This window comes from Macrobrachium nipponense, chromosome 6, assembly GCF_015104395.2.
Source record: "Macrobrachium nipponense isolate FS-2020 chromosome 6, ASM1510439v2, whole genome shotgun sequence".
In the NCBI taxonomy this organism is placed as follows: Eukaryota; Metazoa; Arthropoda; class Malacostraca; order Decapoda; family Palaemonidae; genus Macrobrachium; species Macrobrachium nipponense.
Genome location: NC_061108.1, coordinates 95403854 through 95428853, shown reverse-complemented (window position 1 = coordinate 95428853; position 25000 = coordinate 95403854). Strand labels below are relative to the sequence as shown.

Here is a 25000-nt window from a genome sequence, read left to right as displayed (position 1 = left end):
TAGAACGTACCAAAGTTTGAGAAAATTGGGAAAATGAGTTTTAATTATATTTATTTTTTTATATTTATAATAATATATAAAAAAAAATTATTTATATTTATTTTTTATTTTTATTTTAATTTTAATTTTATTTTATTTTTATTTTTTATTTATATTATTATTATATAATTTTAATTTATTTTTTTTTTTTTTATTAAAATTTTATTTTATTTATTTTTTTTTATTTTTATTATATTATTTTTTTTTTATTTTTTTTATTTATTATTTATATAAATTTATATTTAAATATTTTAATATTATATAATATAATTTATATAATAATATTTATATTTATTTTATTTGTTAATATTTTTTTTTTTTTTTTTAGAATATTTTGAATTATTTTTTTTGTTTGTAATTTATTTAAGTTTTTTAATATAATATTTTTTTATAATTTTTTTTTTTATTTTGCATATTATTAAAATTTATATTTTTTTATTTTTATTTATATTTTATTATTTTTTTTTTTTTTTATGTTTTTTATTTTTTTATATAAATTATTAATAATAGAATTTTATTTATATATTTATATAATATTTTTATTTTTTTAATTTTTATTAATTTTTTTATATTTTATTATATATATAATATTTTTTATGATTATTTATTTTATTTTAATTATATTTTATTTTTTTTAATTTTTATTCCTTATATATAATATTTTACAACAGAGAAAAAAAAACAACACCCAACACAAAAACCCCGCCCCCAGAAACACAACCAAAAAAAACAAAAAAAAAACAAAACAAAACCAAACTGAAAACCTGCTAAAAAAAGATGGATTGAATAAGCAAAATGTAAAAAAAAAAAACGCACACACACAACATATACATGGAAACAAGAAAAAAAAACAACAACAACAGCACAACGTATAGATAGAAACAAAATGAATAAAAGACAGGAGACACGAAGACGGTGAATGAAGCATTGTGAGGGGAAATGCTGTGAGTACACAACGTCACCTCAAATGACCTCCTCGATTCATCACCTCGGGGTCAAACGAGGGAGGGTTATGCCACGCCTGTCTCCTGAAGACAAAGCGAAGACCTGGGTCACTCAGGGGATTGGGACGAGGCCTCGGTTCATGTTTGGGAATAGTCTGAACAAAAACTGTCAGTAATGGGACGAAGTGATGATAAACTGACTGATTTTGAAACTGAACATGGCGTCACGTGACACTGGAGGAGTGGGGGAATAAGGAACAGATTAGTTTTAGACGAAGATTAAGCGACGAAACTGTAAAAATAAATTAAATGTGTGGTTATAATGACATGAAGTCACATGTATAGTGAGGAGACAATAAGAATTATGAAGGAAACAAAATAGGTTTATAAATGGCGAAAGCGCATGAATGATCAGAATGGACTGGCGTAAAAATCAAAGCCACAGCTTTACAGTTTTATTTTTTGTAAAATAACATTGAAACAAACTAGAATGCTATAACGTAGATATTGTAAAAAGGCTTTTTAACGGTTAGAATAGATATTGTGAAAAGGCCTTTTAACGGTTAGAATAAATATTGTAAAAAGGCCTTTTAACGGTTAGAATAGATATTGTAAAAAAGCCTTTCAAAGGTTAGAATAAATATTTTAAAAAGGCCTTTTAACGGCTAGAATACTAAATAAAAAAAACCAGGCTCGGATAAGCGAATATTTTAAGTATTTATCACCGTAAACTGATCCAAAGACAGAAGACATAACAATCCAATAGGCAATGTTATTGATAAAAACGCAGGCATTGTGGTTAAATACGTAGTTTTGCTCTAAAGGAGTCCCAAAAGGGTAGAGAGCGCTGGGATCATTTATTTTGGGCTCTTTATTCCACTAAAATAAAAATTGATTGTTGGATTTTTTAAAAATCTGATACATCTATTGAACTATTGACTATTATGGATTTTATGGTTTCATTTATCATTATCATTATTTAATAGTAATATATAGAAAAATCAAACAAAATATCATACGAATGGAAGTGGTGTACATTTGTTTTGGTAAAAATTTAAAACAATATATACCGTCAAGGACGTGATACTGGATTGCTATATGCTTGGGATACAGTACTGTAAAATAGACTTACTTGGAAGGGTGTGGATCGAACGGTAGAGGGTCTCAGCAATACAAGATAACCAACAAAGTGAGCAAGAGAGTAGAGGCTGCTACTGTCCAACATTCACGACTGAGACTGTCTCAGTTAAGAAAACAGTTGTATTTACCAGAAGCATCAGTAGTTCTTCATGCAAGAAAAAAGAAAGTTTAGTTTTGAAATCTTAAAACAATTTGATGTTGATCATGATATTAATAATAATAATAATTATGAATTGTTGTTATCTCTGAATGTAAAATGATCACATACACACACACATTTATATATATATATATATAATATATATATATATATATATATATATATATATATATATATATATTATATAATATTGAAAGTGTATGTGAAACCAACCGAACGCTCTGCTACATGGAATATCAGCTGCTGCGCATAAAAATGTTCTAATGTATTATGAAATGTTTGTACATGGTAGGGAAAGAATATATCATTTCTTCATCCCCTCAAGCTGCAATACACCTTAGGAACACTTCTCAGTAACCATTTTTGTTATTCCTCCTCCCTCGACTTTTCTCCCCTATTCACGGAGAGAGAGAGAGAGAGAGAGAGAGAGAGAGCCCTTGAGTTATACTGAGGGTAGAGTATGCGGTGGGAAGGCAACGTATGGGGAATTGGGGCTGGGGAAGAGAGGCGTGGGGAAAGTTTGTGGGGAGGAGGGGGACGTCTATTTGGAGTATACTAGATTGAAGAGGTTGTAAGGAAGAGAAACGCGGAAGAACGAGAGTAAATATGGCATGAATGGCTGGGAAGATAAAAATACTGAATAACATAAAGAAAGAGAGTAAGGATAGTGTACCATACGGTTTACAATGAAAGGCTGGAAAGGTTAAAGAAATTTAAATGCTAAGAACAGGTCCGTGGATCTGGAACTTGTTCGACAAAAAACTTATGGAGAAGAAGGATACTGAAAAATAGAAATATATCTGAATGAATTCAATCTAAAGAGAGAGAGAGAGAGAGAGAGAGAGAGAGAGAGAGAGAGAGAGAGAAAAGAATATGAAAGACAAAGAGAGTGAGTGAGAGTAATTTGGGAACCTTGGGTTTTGCTACGAGGATAGATAGATAGATAGATAGAGAGAGAGAGAGACCTTACCTTACCTTACAGACCTTACATCTTGTTCGGGTGCCCCAGGTCCCTCAGTGATGGCACCTCTAATGTCTACCAGAGAGTTGCTAGTACATCTTCCGGTATATTTTGCATCTTCCAATCTTGGATGGTCTGGGATGCAGTTTAGATATTTGTCGAGCTTATTCTTAAACACATCTACGCTCACTCCTGATATATTCCTCAGATGAGCTGGCAACGCATTGAATAGACGCTGCATTATCGATGCTGGTGCGTAGTGGATTAATGTCCTGTGTGCTTTCCTTATTTTTCCTGGTATAGTTTTGGGCACTATTAATCTACCTCTGCTTGCTCTTTCTGATATTTTTAGTTCCATGATATTTTCTGCTATTCCTTCTATCTGTTTCCATGCCTGAATTATCATGTAGCGTTCTCCTTGCCCTTTCCTAGTTTTTCCTAGACTATAATATTTTTAAAGAAGTTGTAGTCTTTCCCAGTAGTCTAGGTCCTTAGCTTCTTCTATTCTAGCTGTAAAGGACCTTTGTACACTCTCTATTTGTGCAATATCCTTTTGATAGTGTGGGTACCATATCATATTGCAATATTCAAGTGGACTACGAACATATGTTTTATAAAGCATAATCATGTGTTCAGCTTTTCTTGTTTTGAAGTGCCGTAACAACATTCCCATTTTTTGCTTTACATTTTGCCAACAGAGTTGCTATTTGATCATTGCATAACATGTTCCTATTCATCATCACACCAAGGTCTTTAACTGCTTCCTTATTTGTGATGGTCCTCATTATTAGGTCCCTTATATGCATATAGCTTTCTTTCTCTGTCTCCATAATTTATTGATTCAAATTTATCAGAGTTAAATACCATCCTATTTACCTCTGCCCAATCATATACTTTGTTAAGGTCTCTTTGTAGAGCGTTCCTATCTTCATCACAAGTAATTTTCTCTACTTATTCTTGTGTCATCTGCGAAACTACTCACTACCGAATCCTTCACATTATTGTCTATGTCTTCAATCATAATAACAAACAGTATTGCAGCTAAGCACCGTACCTTGCGGCACACCGGATATTACCTTGACTTCATCCGATTTCTCGTCGTTTGCAATAACTATCTGTTTTCTGTTGTGTAAAAATTCTGTTTTAACCATCTTCCTACTTTATCCACGATATTGTGTTTTCTAATTTTCTTCGCTAATATATTATGGTCTACTTTATCAAAAGCTTTTGCAAAGTCTAAATAAACCACATCTGTTTCATTTCCGCTTTTCATATTTTTGAATATGTTCTCACGGTGGACTAACAGTTGGGTTTGTGTACTTTTTCCGGGTACGAAACCATGTTGTCCTTTATTAAACAAATTATTTTTTATTAAATGTTTCATAATATTTTTCTTCATTACCCTTTCATACACTTTCATAATATGTGATGTTAGACTCACAGGCCTATAATTACTTGCCTCTAGTCTTGATCCACTTTTGAAAGTAGGGGTAATATATGCTAATTTATGCTCATCATAAATCTTGCCTGTATCTACACTTTGTCTTAATAATATTGCAAGTGGCTTTGCGATAGAATGAACTACTTTCTTTAACAAAATAGCAGGAATTCCATCAGGCCCTGCAGCAGCTCCATTTTTAATTTCATTAATAGCCTGCACAATATCAGCTTCATTAATATCTATGTCAGCTAAATATTCACTATTTTCATCCCTTACTTCTATATCATTATCTTCATTATCTATTCTAGGGGTGAATTCTCTCTTATATCGTTCTGCCAGTATGTTGCAAATTTCCTTTTTTTCATTCGTTAATCTCCCTTCAATTCTCAGAGGGCCTATTTCTATTCTTCTTTTATTCATCTTCTTCGCATATGAGTATAATAGCTTGGGGTTTTGCTTGATATTTAATAGGGTTTTTTCTTCCAAGTCCCGTTTTTCATTTTCTTTTTATTGTATAATCTTTTGTTCTGCATTTTCTATCTTACTTTTTAGTTCTATAACTTTCCATGCATTTTTTTCTTTTGCAAGACCTTTTTTCCACTTTCTGATTTTCTGGAACAAGATCCTTCTGTCTCTTGGTATGCAGGAATGATGTTTTACTTTTCTTCTTCGGTATATATTTTTTCCACTATTTTCTCCAATATTTTATATAATATCTCCGTATATTTACCCTTATGTCATCACTTACGAAAATGTTATCCCAATCTTTGTTTAATTCTTCATTAATTTCTGACCATTTTATATTTTTACTGTAGAAGTTGTATTTTCCATATCCTTCCCACTTTTTTTTTCTTGCTTATCTCTATTTTCAATTGCTTTGGAATGCAACTGTTAATTCTATGACATTATGGTCTGAAATATTCGCATTATAAACTATTATTTCTTTAACATAATTAATCTCGTTCACAAATACTAGATCTAAAGTATTTTCCTTTCTTGTTGGCAGGTGATTTATTTGTTGAATGTTGTATTCTAGTAGCATATCTAATAGCTTTTCAAATTGCCTCTTATCTTCTGCACTACTATTACTCTCTTTTTTATATGTATAAGTACAACCACAATCTCCTATTCGTTCTTTCCATTCTACGAAAGGAAGTTGAAGTCACCAGATAGGAGAATAGTCCAGTCCTTGTGATTTCTACATATATCATCCAATTTTTCAATTATTAAGTCAAACTCTTTAGTATTAGGAGGTCTATATATTACTATGTTCATCAATTTTTCAGATTCAAATTCTACCGCTATTAGTTCACATTCTGAGTTACTATATTTCTCATATATTTTTCCTTGTTTTTTGTCTTTCCCATATAGTTGCGGTTCCCCCTTGATTCCTATTTTTTCTATCTGATCTATAAGTTTGGAACCCTTTTATTTGATCATCATTCCCAGTCTCTTGGGAATACCAGGTTTCACTTATATTCATTATATCTATTTTCTTTTCATTTTGGTTAGTTTTTTCTTCTAAGTACTCTATTTTTCTTTTTGAGTTACTCGTAACTAAACCCTGCGCATTCATCACTATGATGGTTTGCGTGTTTTCTCCTTCATTTATTACTGGTAGTAATAAGGATTTTCCATGTCTCTTTCCTGTTCTGGTATGTTGTTCTTTTTTTCATTTCCAGAAATTCTGACATTAAAAAATCCAACTTTTCCATAATATTTGATCTTCCTTCATCATAATTATTCATTTTGTGTCTGAATCTGCAATTTTTTTCCTCCGTTTCTGCAATATCCTCTTGCATAATAAATCAGTTATTATCTCTGAGTTAGAATTTCGGAGCTGATGTTTTTGAAATTTTTTGCTGACACCTCTGCATATCTCATTGGTGGTTTGCTTTTCTCTTTTACCTGATTTCTTGATTTCTCTCTTTATTTGTTTCTTTCTTATTTTGGATTTTATTACTTGGTTGGTTATTTATTTGATTATGATTCATGGCTACAGGGTGCATATATTTGCATTTTTTGTCGAACTTACATCCTTTTTCCTTCTTTTAGGTTTTTACATATTTTTGGATGCAGATCTCTGCAATCATCCACATATCCATCTAAGTATGCACATTTACCATATATTTCATAGTTTTTGACATATCTTAGGATGTTTTGTAGTAACATCTTTCTCCAAATCTGCAATTCCCTCTTTTCAAAAGGTTGCAGATTTTGTCTTTCTTGTCTATTTTTTCCTCTTTCCCGTCATTGTATAGATCTGGGTAGAGCCTCTTCGGGATTTGCTTTTCTGTTGTCATATCGTAATTTATTTCTTCGTAGGTATGCTGCTTTATTGCCTCATATGTAGTATCAATGAGTATCTCTGCATCCATACTTTTATCTTGTTCTTTGTTTTCCTTATTTTTTTCTGTCATTTCATTTTTGTTTACTTCTCTTCCGTTTTCCTTTTTCTTTCTTCTTTTTCTTCTTCTTCTTCCTCTTCCTCTTCTTCTTCATCCTCAACTATTTGTACATTCAATCTTGATTTAATAACATTGTCTATCCATGATAGACATGTTGAACAAAAAATTCTTGTATCTTTTCTTAAATCTTGTATTACCATCAGCACACTGTGGATGGGTCGGAATGTTGCATGCAGCACATTTTCTGATTAGGTTTTGTGATTGACTATGCTATACCAAACCTTACACAGTTTTGCATGCTTTTGGCATTCTTTTTCCTAATGCATCAATTAGGATATTCACAAGATTCACCTTATTCATTTTCTTTGTCGGAATATGTTGGTTTATGTATATTTTCTTTATGAGTCTCTTGACCACTTGGATTTTATTTGGAACTTCTTCAATTATTTTCAAGATGTTTTCATTAGATTTTGTTCCAGTTTGAAGGATTATATCCTTCTAATATATCTATGAATGCTTTTGTATCGGTTTTTTGGTTAGGACTGTTGCTGATTTCATAGATGAGAAATGCCAGTTCCCTTCCTGCTACCTCATCGTATTGCGAATCTGCTAGACACGCCAAATTACGCCACCTCTTCCCGCAGTTGGAACTTACTGCCATCTTGTTCTGATTTATAGTATTACACTTGATAAACTAACTTAGAAGACGCTTTATCCTACTATTTTCACACTAATCTTATCACCGATAGTTCACGAACACTTCTAGATATTTCTCAAATTCTAGTCGTAGTTAAACTTGTGATATCTGTTGATTAATCTGACTTCACGCGGGTACGACTCACCAAGCAAGATGGCTACTTACGGGAGAGAGAGAGAGAGAGAGAGAGAGAGAGAGAGAGTAAGGGGTGTGTTGGGAATATGAGAGACAAAGAGAGAGAATTTTGGAACCCATAGTTTTTCCTACGAAGACAAAGTGAGAGAGAGAGAGAGAGAGAGAGAGAGAGAGACTCTTGTTATATATCGAAGACGGAGATGAATTAGGCTATACAGCCAGTCATTAAGATGCAAAACAACCCAAAACTCGTAGCTGATTAAAACAGTTCGTAAACAGAACCGAAAAAGGTGCAGGGACACAAGCACCAAGAACAGGAACAATAGCTACGTACAGACGCATTCCCACGTACAAAAGAATGTGCTCCAGAAGATTCCAGGAGACTCCAGAATATTCCTAATGATCCTATAGTTCTCTCTTCGGAAGGAACCTTTTTTCTTGAGAAACCGATCCGGAATGGAAAAAGAAAGAAAGATGCCGTCGAGAAGCTCTCAAGAAGGAGTTAGATCAATTCCTGGAAAAAGTTCTTCCTTGTAGACTCGTTTCTCAGAAGCCTTAATCATTAGATGACTTCCCGTACTTCATTCCTTTAATGGAGAGCCTCTCTGCAACCACTGACACCACCAATATCAAGATACTACTACTGCTGTTATTACCATTACACTGCTACTACTACTAATGTTAATAATGATAATAATGATAAAGTGAAAGAACCACAAATAAGAACATCAATATCGTCAGGACAATGATAATGAATATCAATACTGACACCAACGTCAATGAGATATTACCACTGTTCCGTGATTAATCATTTGTCATTATACACACGTATTTAATCCCTTTACAAAAAAACTTCATCCTCATAATAGTACTACTTAATATTGTAGGCTTCATCTTTATAATAATAATTAATAATAATAATGGGAAAGTAAATCCACAGTAGTATGCCTGTTTGATTTTGTTATTTTGACTATATTGACTCATGTGATTATGAGTTTTCTTTGTATAATAATAATAATAATAATAATAATAATAATAATAATAATAATAATAATAATAATAATAATAATAATATAGTACAAAATGAACAGAACTTCACAGCAATTAAGTTAATAAGTATATTAACTAGTATGGATAAAATTGTAACGCTTTATATAATATTTTTATCAACTTTAGTCAATAACGATACTAATCGACTTTTTTTTCGCTGAAATAGAAACGGAAATGAAAAGGGCTTACAAAATTGTAACACGACAGAATGTAAAAAGATAAGGCAAAGCCATAAATTTCACATGATAAATTATGGATTAAACCCAAAGATAAGCACTCTTCCTCTCTGTCCATCCATGTTTCTCTCTCTCTCTTTCTATACCTCTGTCTTTCTTCTTCTTCTTCTTCTTCCACTTCTTCTTCTCCTTCGCCTCCTCTTCCTCCTCTTCTATGCACACATGAAATGAAAAGTAAAGTAATTACTTGAGCCAAGAAAATGTCAGTAAAAACCCAAGGGAGCAAAAAGGGTCAAAATAGTAATATCAGGTAACATCTGTGTTAGCTCAGCTGTTCTCTCTGGCACTATCTGTTTGACACCCTGAAGCAAGCACTCCAAACGTTGCCCCTCCCCGGTCGGCCCACCACCCCCCCACCCCCCAGCCCCCGTCACTCCTCTTCCCCTCCTATCAACCATCGCCCATTTTCCCCTCTTCGGAAACAATGGAAACAAATAAACACATCATACTTTTTACCCCCTTTTTTATGTGCCTGCTGACTGCGGGACTTCTCTCTCTTAATTCTATCGAGGATCGTTTTCCATGTATATATATACATATATATATATATATATATATATATATATATGTATATATATATATATATATATATATATATATATATATGAAAATAACTTGATCACGAAAGTATATAAACCATGATGCTATTATAAATAAAGGTTTTTTTGCCACGAAGGAGAAAAAATGAAAAAACGAGTTAGACGAGTACTTTCGGTCCTATTCGGACCCTTTTCATTTTTCATTTTTTTCCTTCGTGGCAAAAAAAACCTTTATATATATATATATATATATATATATATATATATATATATATATTTTTTTAATTAGGTGGTATTGCATTTCATTTTCTGTGATTACTTCATACATTCTATTTGTTTATTGGTTGATATACGATGTTGAGTAACAAGGGTAAGTAGCGAAATGGTAGTAGCCTACCTAATGTTCTACTTAAATCTAACTTGAAAACCGAATTTACTGATTTATGGATGAAACAGACCAAGACTATATGATGAAACATGTAAACGATAGAGATAACCATTCCAACATTAACGGCATTTTTTTTCCAATAGATTTTAGTCAAGTCTTTAATTGCAGTATTAACAAAAAAGGATATAAGACTGAACTTTATGCATGAGATGCATCGTTTTTGTCGCCATTGAGTCTAGATAGAATTTATTCTAATCATAAGAAATTTATTTTAATTTCATGATTTTTACAGACAAAATTATGATACTTCGTCAATCACTCTAGTTTTACTGTTAAATGAAGAAACTCCTAGTATAAATGTGTGTGTGTGTGTGTGTGTGTGAGAGAGAGAGAGAGAGAGAGAGAGAGAGAGAGAGAGAGAGAGAGACGAGGGTTATTAACTTTAGTGGAATTAGATCGATGAAATACCTCCTTGAGTTTGACAAAATTCCACCTTAATTCTAAATTAGCCACTAAATTTTCAGATTTAAACAAATCTTATATGTCCATCCTTATGTGGCGTAAATCTAAATGTAGTTAAAACGTCACGTCACCTAGCATTTACATCACCGTTTGAGAAAGTGTTCATGACAGGAGTGAGAAGTGGCTGATGCCGTATTGGGATATATTCAGAGCTAGTTGGTGACAGCAAAGAGAAGCTGCAGAGACTTAAAATAATCTGAAAATGATTGCCAGTATCCATAGATCACACAGTTATTCAAAAGGAGCTGAACATTTGTCAGGTGTTGATATAAGTGATCATTTCTAACGGATTCATATATGGTACACAAAATGAAAATTTCGGATATGCACAAATGAACCTTCCTTATAACGGTTGAAAGGTAATAAAGCGATGCTAAGTATGTTATCGTACTTGAACTCTCGTAAAGCTTTCAAACTCTCTCACTGATCTCCGCAATTTTTCTTCACTGTCCCGAAGGAGCAGTACTGAATCACCTGCGAACATCATTAGTAATAATGATAATAATATCTGACTGTATATTAGCTCAGCGTGAAAGATAAATTCTTGAAAACTGAAATAAAGAAAACTTCCCGTAGATAGCTGATGTACAGAAAAGTCGGATGAAGATGCTAAGTTGAAACCAAAGTTTCTTGAGCAATTAAAAATTAAATATGATATTTGTCCTGACATTAAGCGTATCGGTCTTATGCAAAGAACCCCCGTGTATATATATATATATATATGTATATATATATATGTATCTATATATATATATATATATATATATATATATATATATAGATACATATATATCTATATATATATATTTATATATATATATATATATATAGATTCATATATATTATATATCAATAGTATATATATATATATATATATATATATATATATATTATAATATATATAATTACCATTTTCGACAGGATAATGACCACTCAAGTCAGGTGGTTTCTTTTTCTCTTAGCCCCAGCCGCGACCCACAACGGTCAATCAACAGTTGAGTAACCAATTCAATGATAGGATCAACGGTAACGTAGTAGAGTTAAATGAATGAGCCTCGTTTGTGTGTGTGTGTGTGTGTGTGAGAGAGAGAGAGAGAGAGAGAGAGAGAGAGAATTCTTCACTTACTCGATTTCCTTGTACACATTTTTGTAAGTCCTCAAGTACCTCCTTACATTCCCCGTCTCTCTCTCTCTCTCTCCCTCTCATAATTTTTGAAAACCCCTCCCCGGGTACCTTCCTTCATTTTCCGTCTTTGTCTTTATCTCTCTCTGCTTCTAGAACATTTTATTCTGTATCTCCCCTTTTTTAGCTCATTTCTCCTCTTTCTAGTATTTTCCTCTCTCTCTCTCTCTCATCTATAACTCTTCCTTAGCCCCAAGTCCAATTTCTTGAGTACGTCTTCTCTCTCTCTTTCTCTCTCATTTTTGTAACTATCTTATGGTAGTTCTCCTCACTCCCTAGCCCGTCCTCTCTCTCTCTCTCTCTCTCTCTCTCTCATATTTATAACCCTTCCTTAGTCCCAAGTCCAACTTCTTGAGTACGTTCTTTCTCTCTCTCTCTCTCTCACTCTTTCTCTCTCTTTCATTTTTGTAACCATCCTTTAGCAGTACCCCTCTCTCTCTCTCTCTCTCTCTCTCTCTCTCTCATTTATAACTCTTCCTTAGTCCCAAGTCCAATTTCTTGAGCACGTCTTCTCTCTCTCTTTCTCTCTCATTTTTGTAACCATCCTTTGGCAGTACCCCTCACTCCCTAGCCCGTCCACTCTCTCTCTCTCTCTCTCTCTCTCTCTCTGTTTGTCTGCCGACGCTTAGCACATCGCCATCAGTTACCTTCCCCAGGAGTCGGGCGTCAACGTGCTGTGGAGTCGTTTAAATGTTTTCCTGCCGAGGGCGAGGCTGTTTGTGCTGGTCCCGACCACAAGGCAGCCCCGCAGGAATGAGGCCTCTTTCGGGATGTAATTTGTCCCCAAGGTAAACACCGTCTACAGTGAGGTCACTTCAACAACCTCTTAATAGAATGAACTGGCTGTCTTCGGTTTCTCTTCGGCTCTTGATGGCACCGAACAGGAGTCAGAATCCACTTCTTTTCATCTCTTCTTTTTTCTCATTTTTTTTGTCTGTGTGCTTCTCTGCAAATGCGGTTTTACCTTAGTTTATAGATGGGAAACGTTTTTAAATATCCACTCTCGGTACTTATAAATATGTGAAATTTTTATTTCTATGTTTTATTTCTACTTTTTATAAAATTTCAGAATGATTTCATTCAATGGTTTTTTTTAAAATGATCTCTTTTCATAGTAATTTTATATCTTCTGAGCACTAATCGTTTTATCTACGGCTTATTTTTGAAATAGTGATAATTTCGAAATTTTACTTTATCTGAATCTCATCTTCGTTTCTTCATTTTCGTTTTCCAGAAGATTGATTTATGACATCCAAGTATAAAATCCTTGACTGACGGTCATTTTCTAAACAACACTCTTTTGAAAGTACTTCACGAGTATTCTCTTCTCTAACAGCTTTTTACATAAAATGACACCACGTTTCCTATCACAAATCCTTGTCAGTTTATGTTAGCCAGCGCGATAAATCCTGATATAATTCTGATGTTACGATAGCCATTAAACGAAAATCCATTAAAACTGACAGCAAAGCGTTCATAAGTCGCACTATGCTTATCATACTTCAGAGAGATAAAATGAATTGATTGAAGTATAATTGACTTTCAACGCATCATTTGAAAACTATGTTGAAAGAACAATAGACTTAGAGAAAATGTGTAAAAAAGGAAAACCAAAATGCTGATATTCAACATGAAAAATAGAAATCAAACATTACAAGACTGTGGTAACGGATAACTTAAGCAATTTGAAGAACAGGAAGTGGGTAGATAATAAGCAGCAATACGTAACTTTAGCATTAATGTTACGTAATGTCTGTAGAATTAGATAAGAAATCTCTTGTTTCCTTCACCCCTCACCCCTTTCATCTCCAAGCCTCCTCCTCCTTCTCCTCCTCCTCCTCCTCCTCCTCCTCTTCCTCCTCGTCCTCCTTTTCCTCCCCTCCTCCTCCTCTTCCTTCTCGTCCTCCTTTTATTTCCTCCTCCTTGTCTTCCTCCTCTTTCCTCCCTCGTCCTCCTTTTCCTCCTCCTCCTCCTCTTCCTTCTCGTTCTCCTCTTCCTCCTCCTCGTCCTCCTCCTCTTCCTCCTCGTCCTCCTTTTCCTCCTCCTCGTCCTCCTTTTCCTCCTCGTCCTCCTCTAGTCCCTCATCGTCCTTCTTCTCCTCTTCTCCTCGTTCCTCCTCCTCGTCCTTCCTCCTCGTTCCTCCTCGTCCTCTTCCTCCTCCTTCCTAACTAGTCCTCCTCCTCGTTCCTCCTCGTTCCTCCTCCTCCGTTCCTACCTCGTGCCTCCTCCTCGTTTCCTCCTCGGCCTTCTTCTCTTCCTCCTCGTCCTCTCCTCGTCCTCCTCCTCGTCCTTCTCTCTCCTCTGTTCCTCCTCTCCGTCCTCCTCCTCCTCGTCCTCTTCCTCGTCCTCCATCCCCTAGTCCTCCTTCGTCCTTCTTCCCCTCCTTCTTTACCTCGTCTCCCTCCTCGTCCTCTCCGTCCTTTTTCCTTTCCTACTCGTCCTCCTCCTTCTCTCCTCGTCCTTCTTCTCCTCTTCTCCTCGTCCTCCCTTCCTCCCGTCCTTCCTCCTCGTCCTTCTTCTCCTCTTCCTCCTCCGTTTCCTCCTCCTTTCCTCCTTCCTTCCTTATCCTTTCCTCCTTCGCCTCCTTCCTTCGCCTTCTTCTCATCTCCTCCTCCGTCTTCCTCCTCCTCGTCCTCCTCCTCCGTCCTCCTTCACGTCCTTCCTTCCTCCTTCCTTACCTCCGTCCTTTCCTCCTCCGTTTCCTCCTCGTCCTTCTTCTCTCTTCCTACCTCGTCTCCTCCTCGTCCTCTCCCCTCCTTTCTTCCTCCTTTCCTTCCTCCTCGTCCTCGTCCTTCTTCTTCCTTCTTCCTCCTTCCCCTCCTCCTCCTCGTCCTCCTCGTCCTCCCTTCTCGTCCTCCTCCTCGCCTCCTCGTCTCCTCCTCGTCCCTCTCTCCGTCCTCCTCCTCGTCCCTCCTCGTCCTCGCCTCTCCTACCTCCCTCGTCCTCCTCTTCCTCCTCTCTTTCCTCCTCGTCCTCCTCCTCGTTCCTCCTCTTCCTCCTCCTCGTCCTCCTCCTCTTCCTCCTCGTCCTCTTCCTCCTCTTCCTCCTCCTCCTCCTCCTCCTCGTTCTCCTCTTCCCCCTCTTCCTCCTTCTCGTCCTCATTCTCCTCGTCCGCCTCTCCCTCCTCCTCGTCCTCTTCCTCGTCCTCCTCTTTGTCCTCTACCTCCTCCTGTCCCTCAGTCTTAAACTTTCTTCCTCTTCCTGATTCTCATCCTGATACCCTACCCACCCATCCTCTTCGCAAATTCACCTCTCTCTCTCTCTCTCTCTCAGCAATTAGCGCCCCCTGCTGCATGTGATGGGGGGACGGCAGAGTGTATCAGGCGACACTAACCGAAGAAAGGAGAGTGTGTCTCTGACAGTTTCTGGTAATATGCGCCTGGGAGGTTTGCTATGTAGTACGCCATGGGTGTCAGGGTAGAATGCTCTACACCTTTCTAAAGGATGAGAGAGAGAGAGAGAGAGAGAGAGAGAGAGAGAGAGAGAGAGTAAATAGTAAGTGCCGTTGTTCTTAACAATACTCTTGTAATTCTTTAAAGTATGGAGACCGAGAGAAGAAGAGAAAGAGAAAGCAGAGCGAGAGAGAGAGAGAAGGAGAGAGATAAATAGTAAAGTGCCGTTTTGTTCGTTAACAATACTCCTGTAACTTTCCTTAAAAGGATAAAAAGACAAAAGGAGAGAGAGAGACCTAGATGAGAGGAGAGAGAGATGGAGAGAGAGAAGAAGAGACGAGATTAATTGTAAGTGCCTTGTTGTTTTCCCTTTCTTAACAATGACTTGGTAATTTAGGTAAACTTTTTTTAAAGTATACAATACGCTGTTACTTTCTTAAAGCTATAAAAGGAATGAGAGAGAAGAAGGCCGAGTGAGAGAAGGGAGGAGAGAGAGATTAATTGCAAGTGGAGTCGCTCTTAACGATACTCTTAGTAACATGAATATTTTTACCCTGGTAGTGGGAAAATCACCTTGTTAAGGTTCTTCAATTTTCAATGATTACTTGCGTCTTTTTTTTATTCTTTCCCTCACTCTCTTTCTCTCTCTCTCTCTCTTCACCCCCAAGCTATGACCAACAAGAGTCGACTAACAACCAAGTACATAATTCGCATCTTAAAGTAAGCTAAGAGAGAGAGAGAGAGAGAGAGAATTACCTTTACCAGAAAGAAGTTGTAGAGTGCTATTTACCTTGCTGAAGTACAGTATATATGAAGGAAAGAGAGAGAGAGAGAGAGAGAGAGAGAGAGAGAGAGAGAGAGAGAGAGAGAGCTATTCCCTTTGGTCCCCAGACGTAGTAAGCATCACAGTTCACCTACGCATTTCTCTGCTCCATTCTTTTAGCGGGTTGAGCAACCTCTCTCTCCGGTGTGTGCATCGTCCGGAGAGTGACGTAAGTGATTCATTAGAACTTTTCCGCTGTTCAAAAGCAGTCTCGAATTCAAGTTCCATTTCTTACTCCTCGAACTTTTGCACTTTCAACTTCTGAGATGGGAAGAAAAATAGCTTTTCTTTGGCGGGCTCCATTTATCTTTATTCTTTTTTCCTTTTTTTACCGTTGACTATTTTTTGTCTTATTTTTTTTTTACTCTGTTCCATTGCTTGCTACTATCTCTGTTTCTCTGCTGATTTTCAATGACGCAATACAGATTATTCGAATGAAACGCGACTTATTTTGTGAAAGAGAGTCTTGATAGAGATGTCAAACCACAAACTTTAATGATAAAAGTTCCTGGCATTTAATGATGTGCATGAATGGACAAGCTGCTTCCGATGCTCCCATGAAAAGTAATCTCTCTCTCTCTCTCTCTCTCTCTCTCTCTCTCTCTCTCTTTCTTTTATAGTCTTTGTTTTTACTTTCCTGAATTAAAAACAAAATTCTGAAACGCAATGACAATGCATAAATAGTTTCTCTCTCTCTCTCTCTCTCTCTCTCTCTCTCTCTCTCTCTCTCTCTCTCTCTTTCGTTTATATATACTTTGCTTTTACTTTCCTGAATTAAAGACAAAGTTCTAAAATGAAATGCATAATTAGTCTCCCTCTCTCCCCCCCACATCTCTCTCTCTCTCTCTCTCTCTCTCTCTCTCTCTCTCTCTCTGTCTATCAGTCTTTGTATTCTTAGAGTCTGCGTTTCTAAATTAAAAGCATTCCCCGAAACTCAGCATTAACATACCAGAAAAAAATAAGAACTAAGACTAACAAAGAAAACAATTCCGTCGCGAGAGAGAGAGAGAGAGAGAGAGAGAGAGAGAGAGAGAGAGAGAGAACTGAACTCACTTATGATTCCCATTTACTTGAAAATGACGAAGCAGTTCCCTTTTAACCTTCCACATTTCATCTTTTTTCCGACAACAGGTGAAAAAGCAGCCGGGGCCAATTTGCGAAATGAGACGGCACTGTGTTTACAGTACAAATATTTTCGGTGCTACTGCAGGAAGCAATTTCAGATAGCGCTCATTAGGCGATTCGCTCACTTAATTAACGTGATTGCAATAATTACCCTGACCCCAGGTCAAGGAAGGAGGAGGAGGAGGAGGAGGAGGAGGAGGAGGAGGAGATCTGCAAGGCAGACAGGCGAGTGATTCTCTGCGCGACTGCTCTGCTCATGGAGCAGTGTTGCCAAGTGTAGGGTAATTGCTCTACACGTAGGGTAATCTGGGCAAAATCTTAGAGAGCAGGGCAACATTTTCAAGTGTAGGGTAATTGTAACAAGGTAGGTTTAGATCAATATACATATCAGTATTCATGGTATTGCATATAAACATAATCTAAAGATTTATTTATTATCATAGCCACAGAATGTTGGGATAATTTTTGTGTTATGTAGGGTAATTTCTCGTCTCCTGTAGGGGGCGTAGGGTTAGAGAGGTTGGCATTACTGTCATGGAGCTCGCTCCGCTTTCAAGATGGAACAGGCATGAATAACATCTGCTTGCTGAGAGAGAGAGAGAGAGAGAGAGAGAGAGAGAGAGAGAGAGAGAGAGAGAGAGCACTCGTTCCGTCATCGGATACGAATGAAAGCGTATTTAATCTCGCTCAACATCAACGGACGTCATTGTATCGAGATTTATGACTCAGGAAAGGCCGCGAATGTTCTGATTGGTTGGTTGTTTTCGTTCTTTTTTTCTCTGTTTTAGCTAGACACTGAGACGAGTGGTAATCCAGTTTGGTTCTATGCAAACTAGGTTGGTTTATCATGATAGGTAATACAGAAGAGGTTTCATTGGCCTGAATTAAAAAAAAATAATAAGTGAAATATTGAAGAAGTTTTCATGGCCTAACTTTTCTTATATGGAACCCAGAGATGATTAGCAAGTTTGGCCTTATTCAGTCAATTTGTCTTGATAATTGCAAAAGTACTTAAAAAAAAGGTAGGCATAGATAACTTCATTGTTTAATACTTCACCATATATCCTTAGCTTGATGACAGAGGCTCAATATTAAGTAAAAGCATCATCAGTGTTTGACTGATCTAGCAGATGAGATCTAGAAACTGTACACATAATTTCCACAACCAAATTAAATCAATACTGTTGCTTATTGCACACAGATTTGTCATTCTTTCTGTCTACCTAATAGTTTCGCTGAAACATAGTAGTACTTTATCTCACTACGAAGATATATATATATATATATATATATATATATATATATATATATATATATATATATATATATATATATATATACATATTATATATACACCTCTTTCAGCTCCCGTAACTTCAAGCATAGATCACAAACAGACTCCTATTGACTTTAAAAGCGCCAATCAACACGAAGGGGAGAGAGTCGTAAGCCTCCGGCAAAAGTGAATGAAAGAAAAAAAAAGAGAGAGAAAGAATTGGGGTTTAGTGCCTCTTAACCTTTCTCTTTTAATTACCATGCTAGCACGGTGATAATTTTTACTGTAATGATGGTCGTTCTCATCAAATGGGGATTTTATGGCCCAGAGGACCATAAAAAGCGAAGGAAGCCGTAGGCTCCCCTGACGCAGCGTTGTAGCCGACAAGACTCCGATAGGCAAATTATAAGGGTGTTAGCTTGATATCCACACACTGGCCATAAATAACTTTCCCCATTATATGTGAGTGTAAGGTAAATGAATAGGTTCCCTCTAATTGCAATGTAATCTATTGCCGTAGCTTCACGCGCCGCATTATTATATGTATAATCCCGGCCGATGTGTTTGGCAACGCGAAAATAATGGTTACAAGCGCCTGCCAACACGGCCATTTGTCTCCGCACTTGGTCTAGAGTTTGCTGGAGCCCTAATGAAGTGCTTTCATGATAATTCCTGCCCAAGAGTTATTATTAAGTTACTTGAAAGCAATTGCAACTTTTTGCTTTGAAGGATCAAATTATTGTCGTGTGTAATGAACTGCTAAGGAAATGTCATTGATATTACTGATAAAACGGAGTAACTCTCAGGGTGAATGGACAATCTTCTAATTAATGCAAAAATCGAGACAAAAAAAATGATACTCAACGTTCACAAACTTTCACTGATTTGCTTGCTATTATCGAGACCAACATACAGAAATTGTAATGGTAGTAACACTAATGACTTTAATATTTTTAGATCTTTTAGATACCCTTCAACTCTTTTTAAACGGTATTACTGTCATTTACCATTGTGAAGGCTACTTCAAGAGAAGTTAACCAGTCTCTCTCTCTCTCTCTCTCTCTCTCTCTCTCTCTCTCTCTCTCTCTCTCTCTCTCTCTCAATAAAGAGACCTCATTAATTTGGTTTGTTTTTGAGTAAATGAACTTATAGGCATTACAATTTTTCGAAAAGTGTCTAATTCGTGATCGTAAACAACATTTGTGAATTCAAAATATATCTTATCATAAGGATATGACAACGAGATGACTTTTCCTCGCAATAGGATCATCATATCCAATGTAAAAAAACAAGAAAAATGAGTACCAATAGAATTAACCAAACAGGTGATTAGAGGTAACATTTATTGACTAATCTTAATGAAACACTGAAAATGCCAGTAACAGGAAATTTATTCACGACAGTCTCTAGTTGATAAACAATACTGTCATGTAACATGGTTATCGTAATTTTGTCCACAGTGCCTGAAAACGAGGCACTTTTACAGTGGCGATAACAAAGATGATATCAGAATTTACCAACATACATTAATATTTGACAGATGATCAGTAATTCCCTGTTTCCCTAAATGATTTTGCTGCTTTCTCCATCCAAGAAACTAATATCCCCAAAGACGATATGCGAAGAAAATTCCCTTTGGAATTGTATTGTCTCGGTTCTCACATCAACGAGAAGACAATTCTAACGTCCCACCTTACACGCAACTCTTCGCCCATAGCTATTATTTCTAAATGAATTCGTGTTTATATTCCTGAAGTAATGAAATATCTCAGAAGGATTTCGTTTCCCCATTCCTGCTTCAAGAACGTTAAGGAAGAGGATGTGATAAGAGCTAATGCACTACAGATGAGGATGAATACGATACCACAGAGATGATGGAAAAAGAGTACATCTATGAGGATGTTGAAGTACTGAAACTCTAAGGAATAAAACTTTTGAAAATTCATGTCCATTCATTCATGGTTTCAATTCAGTTGTTTAATCAATCATTTGTACATTATACGTATACCGGGTGTTATTGTTGTTTGTTCGCTTGTTTTCTGTTCACTGTAATTCGAAATGCCTTTAAACTACAACACAGGTAAACAAAAGGAAAAGGTAATTAAACGACGATGCAATAAGTTAATTTTAGCTCGGGGATTAAAAATTTTTCTTATTAACACCGCCGCACGTTTCCGCCTTTTAAAAGTTTGTCTTTTCGAAGAGAAAAACAACGGAGGCGAATGAAAAATCTGAAAAAAAAAATCTAAAAAATAAAACGTAGCCCGAAAGATCAAAAGAAAAATATATTTCCAAAAGAAAAATTCGTCCGGCAGCCACGCACCGGATATGTGGGACTTCCGGTCGAAAATTCGTTAGTTCTGCTTTAGATACGAAGCCGTCTGACTTTGGCCAAAACAGTTTCCGGGCCGGGACCAGGGGTATTACGTGTCCTCTAAATAAGGGATGAATGAAGGAGGGAAAGCGGGTGGCGATGGTGTGAGTCCAGGAATATAAACACGAATTTAGAAAGAATAGCTATGGCCGAAAAGTTGCGTGTATATATAGTAGGACGTTGGGATTCCCTTTTCGTTGAGGTAAGAATCAAGACAATACAATACCAAAGGGAATTTGCTTATTTTTCTCGCATGTCGTCTTTGGGGATATTAGTTTATTAGATGGAGAAAGTAGCAAAAACGTTTAGGGAAATAGGGAGTTACAGATTATCTGTCAAATATGAATGTATGTTGGTGAGTTCTGATATCATGACCAGCATTATTTCGGGGTGGCTACAAATTGTTGACCTTCGTTTCTAATCACTAAGTTACTACCTCTTTGTAGGAATGAAAATTCTAAATGTAACAGACTGGTGATTATTGTTGTAAAGATTAAGTCACTGAGTAGTTGCAAAGCAATTACGGAAATATGTTAGTTGGGTCAGTTTCTACGAAAAGGTATGCAATACATGCTCCTTAGATTATTGATTTAACCAATATGCCTTATCCTATGCGGAAACTGCCCAGGAGAGAGTTGTGTACATATATCAATATATATCAATATATATATATATATATATATATATATATATATATATATATATATATATATATATATATATATATATATATATATATATATATATATTTGTCGCGACTAAAGTAAACAGAATAGCCAGGTCGTAGGTGGGCGGGTACTTTGGGGGTGGGGTCGGAAGCAACGTAAAAGCAGCTACGTGAACAGATTATGAAGGTTGTGCCTTACAATTCAGTTTAAAATATTTGGCTCATAAAGCTTGTAATCTATTCCAAAATAACATCAGCAAAAAAAAAAACAAGAGCTTGGTATGTTGAATGCGCTTTTTATCCACAATTAAATTACTGTTTCGTAATTCTGCTGGCACAGAAATGTTGCTAACTTGCCATAAAAGTAAAATCTTGACTGAACGGAGCAACAGTCTACTGTCATTTTCTATTTTTACCTGAACGTCAGCATTCAGAGGCACGAGTAAAGAACTAAGCGGAGCTATCTGCTTTATGAAGTCAAAGATAATGTCAGCAACAAATGAACTCGTATCCATTATCTCAATCCAGAGATACAAGAAAGACTGGACTGAAGTGATTGTTTGAAATACCTGGGTAGTAAATGCAGTTCTAAGACATAAAATCAAACCTTGTTCAGTAATGTTAGGTTGTACTCCTGATATGTTCAATAAAGTCCTCAGATAAGTATTGGGATCTGAGCTACTGAATAGATATACCGGAATAATTTACCAATTAGGTTATCAATTTCAATTTAAAAGAAATGGATGATGGCGAATTATTATGGGGGTCAACTGAAGACAACCAAGCATGTTTCTTGCGGTTCACACAGGGAATTTGGCATTTGATTATTTCCTCACAATTGTTAACTTATGCTTTTCATGTTCCAGGAATCCTCAAGATGCTTTACGTCATATTATATGATTTAGAATCTCGATGGTCACTTACAGAAAGATACAGATTGACGCAGAATATTGCTGACACCACAGTATTAAAACTGGTCTATTTTATAAAAATCAACAACGCTGTCAGTGTCACCTCATTAGATCAGCAGACAAGAAAAAAATGGATATAACGGGGGGAAAATTTTTTATTGATTGAAAGAAGAGGTCTGATTGCTTCCTCTGTCACTGAAATCACTTCAGATTTTTTCAGAGGTAACAGACGACTTTTATTTGGATAGATATGAAACAAGTAAATGCCGTATGTAACTCTCAGCCACGGCCCATGGAACCTTTAGCCACAGCCCAGTTGTGGCCTGTGTTGTTGGTACCTATAGTGGTGCCAGACGCACGATCATGGCTAACTCTAACCTTAAATAAAATTAAATCTACTAAGGCTAGAGAGCTGCAATTTGGTATGCTTGGTGATTGGAGGGTGGATGTTCAACATATCAATTTGCAGCCCTCTAGCCTGGGTAGTTTTTAAGATTTGAGGGCGGACGGACAGACAAAAGGTCATTTATGTAGTTTTCGTTCACAAAACTAAAAGGCTCAACTTTCATCGAGGACGCTAAGCCTTAGTGTTGCGAGTATTTAGTAAATTGACTGAAATGCATAACTTCGAATGTGATGAAATTGAAATCGATAATGTTTTGAGTGATGTATATTTAAGACTCTGGCATCTTCAGTAACGGTCAGTCAATTCCACACCTATAATCTTTGCGTTCCAGGTGTTCTTAAAAAATCATAATACTGTTTTCAATTTGCAGTGGCTCTTCAAAAAAGAAAAGGAACCAATATTAACTTTCAAAAGTAGAGATAAGCAGGATTCCGAAAATTCCACTTTAGATGAGACAGTTATTGCCAGTGATTTCATAGTTGTCATCACCATTAGAGGCTATAAGTTGGTACTACTGTATTAACTTGCCAACACACAGCTTCTAACCATGATAAGCTGCGAGGGAAGGAAAACTATTAGTTAAAAGGTTACTAATCCTAGTTAGGTAATTCTCGAAAGTTGTCTAGAAAATCTAAGTGCTGGGTAAAATTAGGTATTCATTATCAAATGTCCTCTAATCGAGAAAAATTCTCACTAAAGTATTTTGAGAACTCTAAAGATGATCCCTGATGCACTTCTGACCTCTGAAGATCTGTAATTCAGAAGAGAAATTTAGGTTCTGTACAAATTATTGTGTTATAGTTGATAGTGCTACCTGTCAGACTTCAGATAAAGGGCAACAAGTACTGTCTGTTACAACTCCTTGATTTCTAAAAGATGCACTCATGGAAGTCATATTGCCCATAAGCTTAAGTAAAACTACATTACTAATAAATTCACAATGCCGTCATTATTAAATGATTGTATATTACAAGTCCACAATCACATAAAATATTTTATACTGGGTTCAGTTAAAATCAGCCTATCGAACACATGCACGGTATTCCTCATCAGTATTTACGTAAACACAACAGAGGAACACCAATCAGGTGTTCGAAAGTCTTTGTTTTTAATTTTCACAAGTAATAAAATTTTTGTATTATAATTGTGGATTAGCAGTATACACTAAAAAATATATATAAACATTTCTTACTTATCAAGTACACTTTTGGTTTTTGACATTTGAACAGACGGCAAGCCAAGCCCTCCTTAACATAAGGTGCGCCAAAGTCCACCGGACACCAGAGGATATCTTCCCAACTTCAGGAGCTTCGCTCTTGAAGTAGGAGGATAAGCTTGTAAAGTTGGATTTGATATACGAAAAGAAGGAAGTTCTTTGCCTCATTAATTATGAAGGGAAAATCCTTACCAACGTAGTCCGGAGAAGTTTTTGAGGAAACTTTATTTCATGGGTGTGTGGAATCAGTACTGAATAAAGAAATCGGAAGAAGACATCACTACCAATTTAAGTAAATTACCTAGATTCAACTACTTGTAATATCTTGTAGGTCATATCATGATTGTTCACCTTCATATGGATTTAGGATTAATTCTGACTTGGCTGTTAAAGCTATAACGAAAAATATTTGCAGCTGATGATGGGTTGAGAGTAGGTAACCACAAGCTTCATGAGAATAAAGAGTTGGAATGGAGTGACGAATACTATTATAAAACGTCATGCAATTCATCATTCGAGTCATAAAAAGATTATACGGAGAACAATAAACAGAGAATATAATATGAATTATCGAATAAATATCGTTTTTAAGATACCAAATGACAGAATATTGAAAGAAATCAAACCGTACTTAGCTAGTTGCCAGGGAATAATATGAAATAAATCTCGCAAATCCTTATCTGCGACTGGTCACTTACTGCTCAAGATATGACAACTATAAAATATCAAATAAGCATTAAACTTGACATTTCACTACCCCGTTACAACTTGTGTATAAACAGCACTTGCTGTGTTACTCAGAAATACAGCTGAGAAACAAAAGAAAAAGTTAGTTGTTTGATCATCATTAAAAAAAAAGTTAGTATATGCGACGCACTCAAGTAGCAATTGCTATGTAAATTTAAGTGTAACGAAGGTTAGATAACTGTCACGTTTACCAGAATACAACACATATTGGAAAAACGCA

The 25000-nt window shown here is 36.0% G+C and overlaps 2 protein-coding genes across 9 annotated transcripts in view; both read left to right on the top strand.

Moving 5' to 3' along the window:
- Positions 1–25000, top strand: part of LOC135216362 (kinesin-like protein KIF26B) — a 618765-nt gene that overhangs the window by 275024 nt on the left and 318741 nt on the right. The gene's annotated exons all lie outside the window — the stretch shown is intronic.
- LOC135216222 (uncharacterized protein DDB_G0271670-like) lies at positions 6869–17285 on the top strand. The gene is made up of 6 exons (XM_064251355.1): positions 6869–7199; positions 13657–13719; positions 13788–13968; positions 14112–14194; positions 14826–15022; positions 17190–17285. The coding sequence occupies exons 1-6, from the start codon at positions 7013–7015 to the stop codon at positions 17283–17285; spliced, it is 807 nt and encodes a 268-aa protein (XP_064107425.1). The 5' UTR covers positions 6869–7012.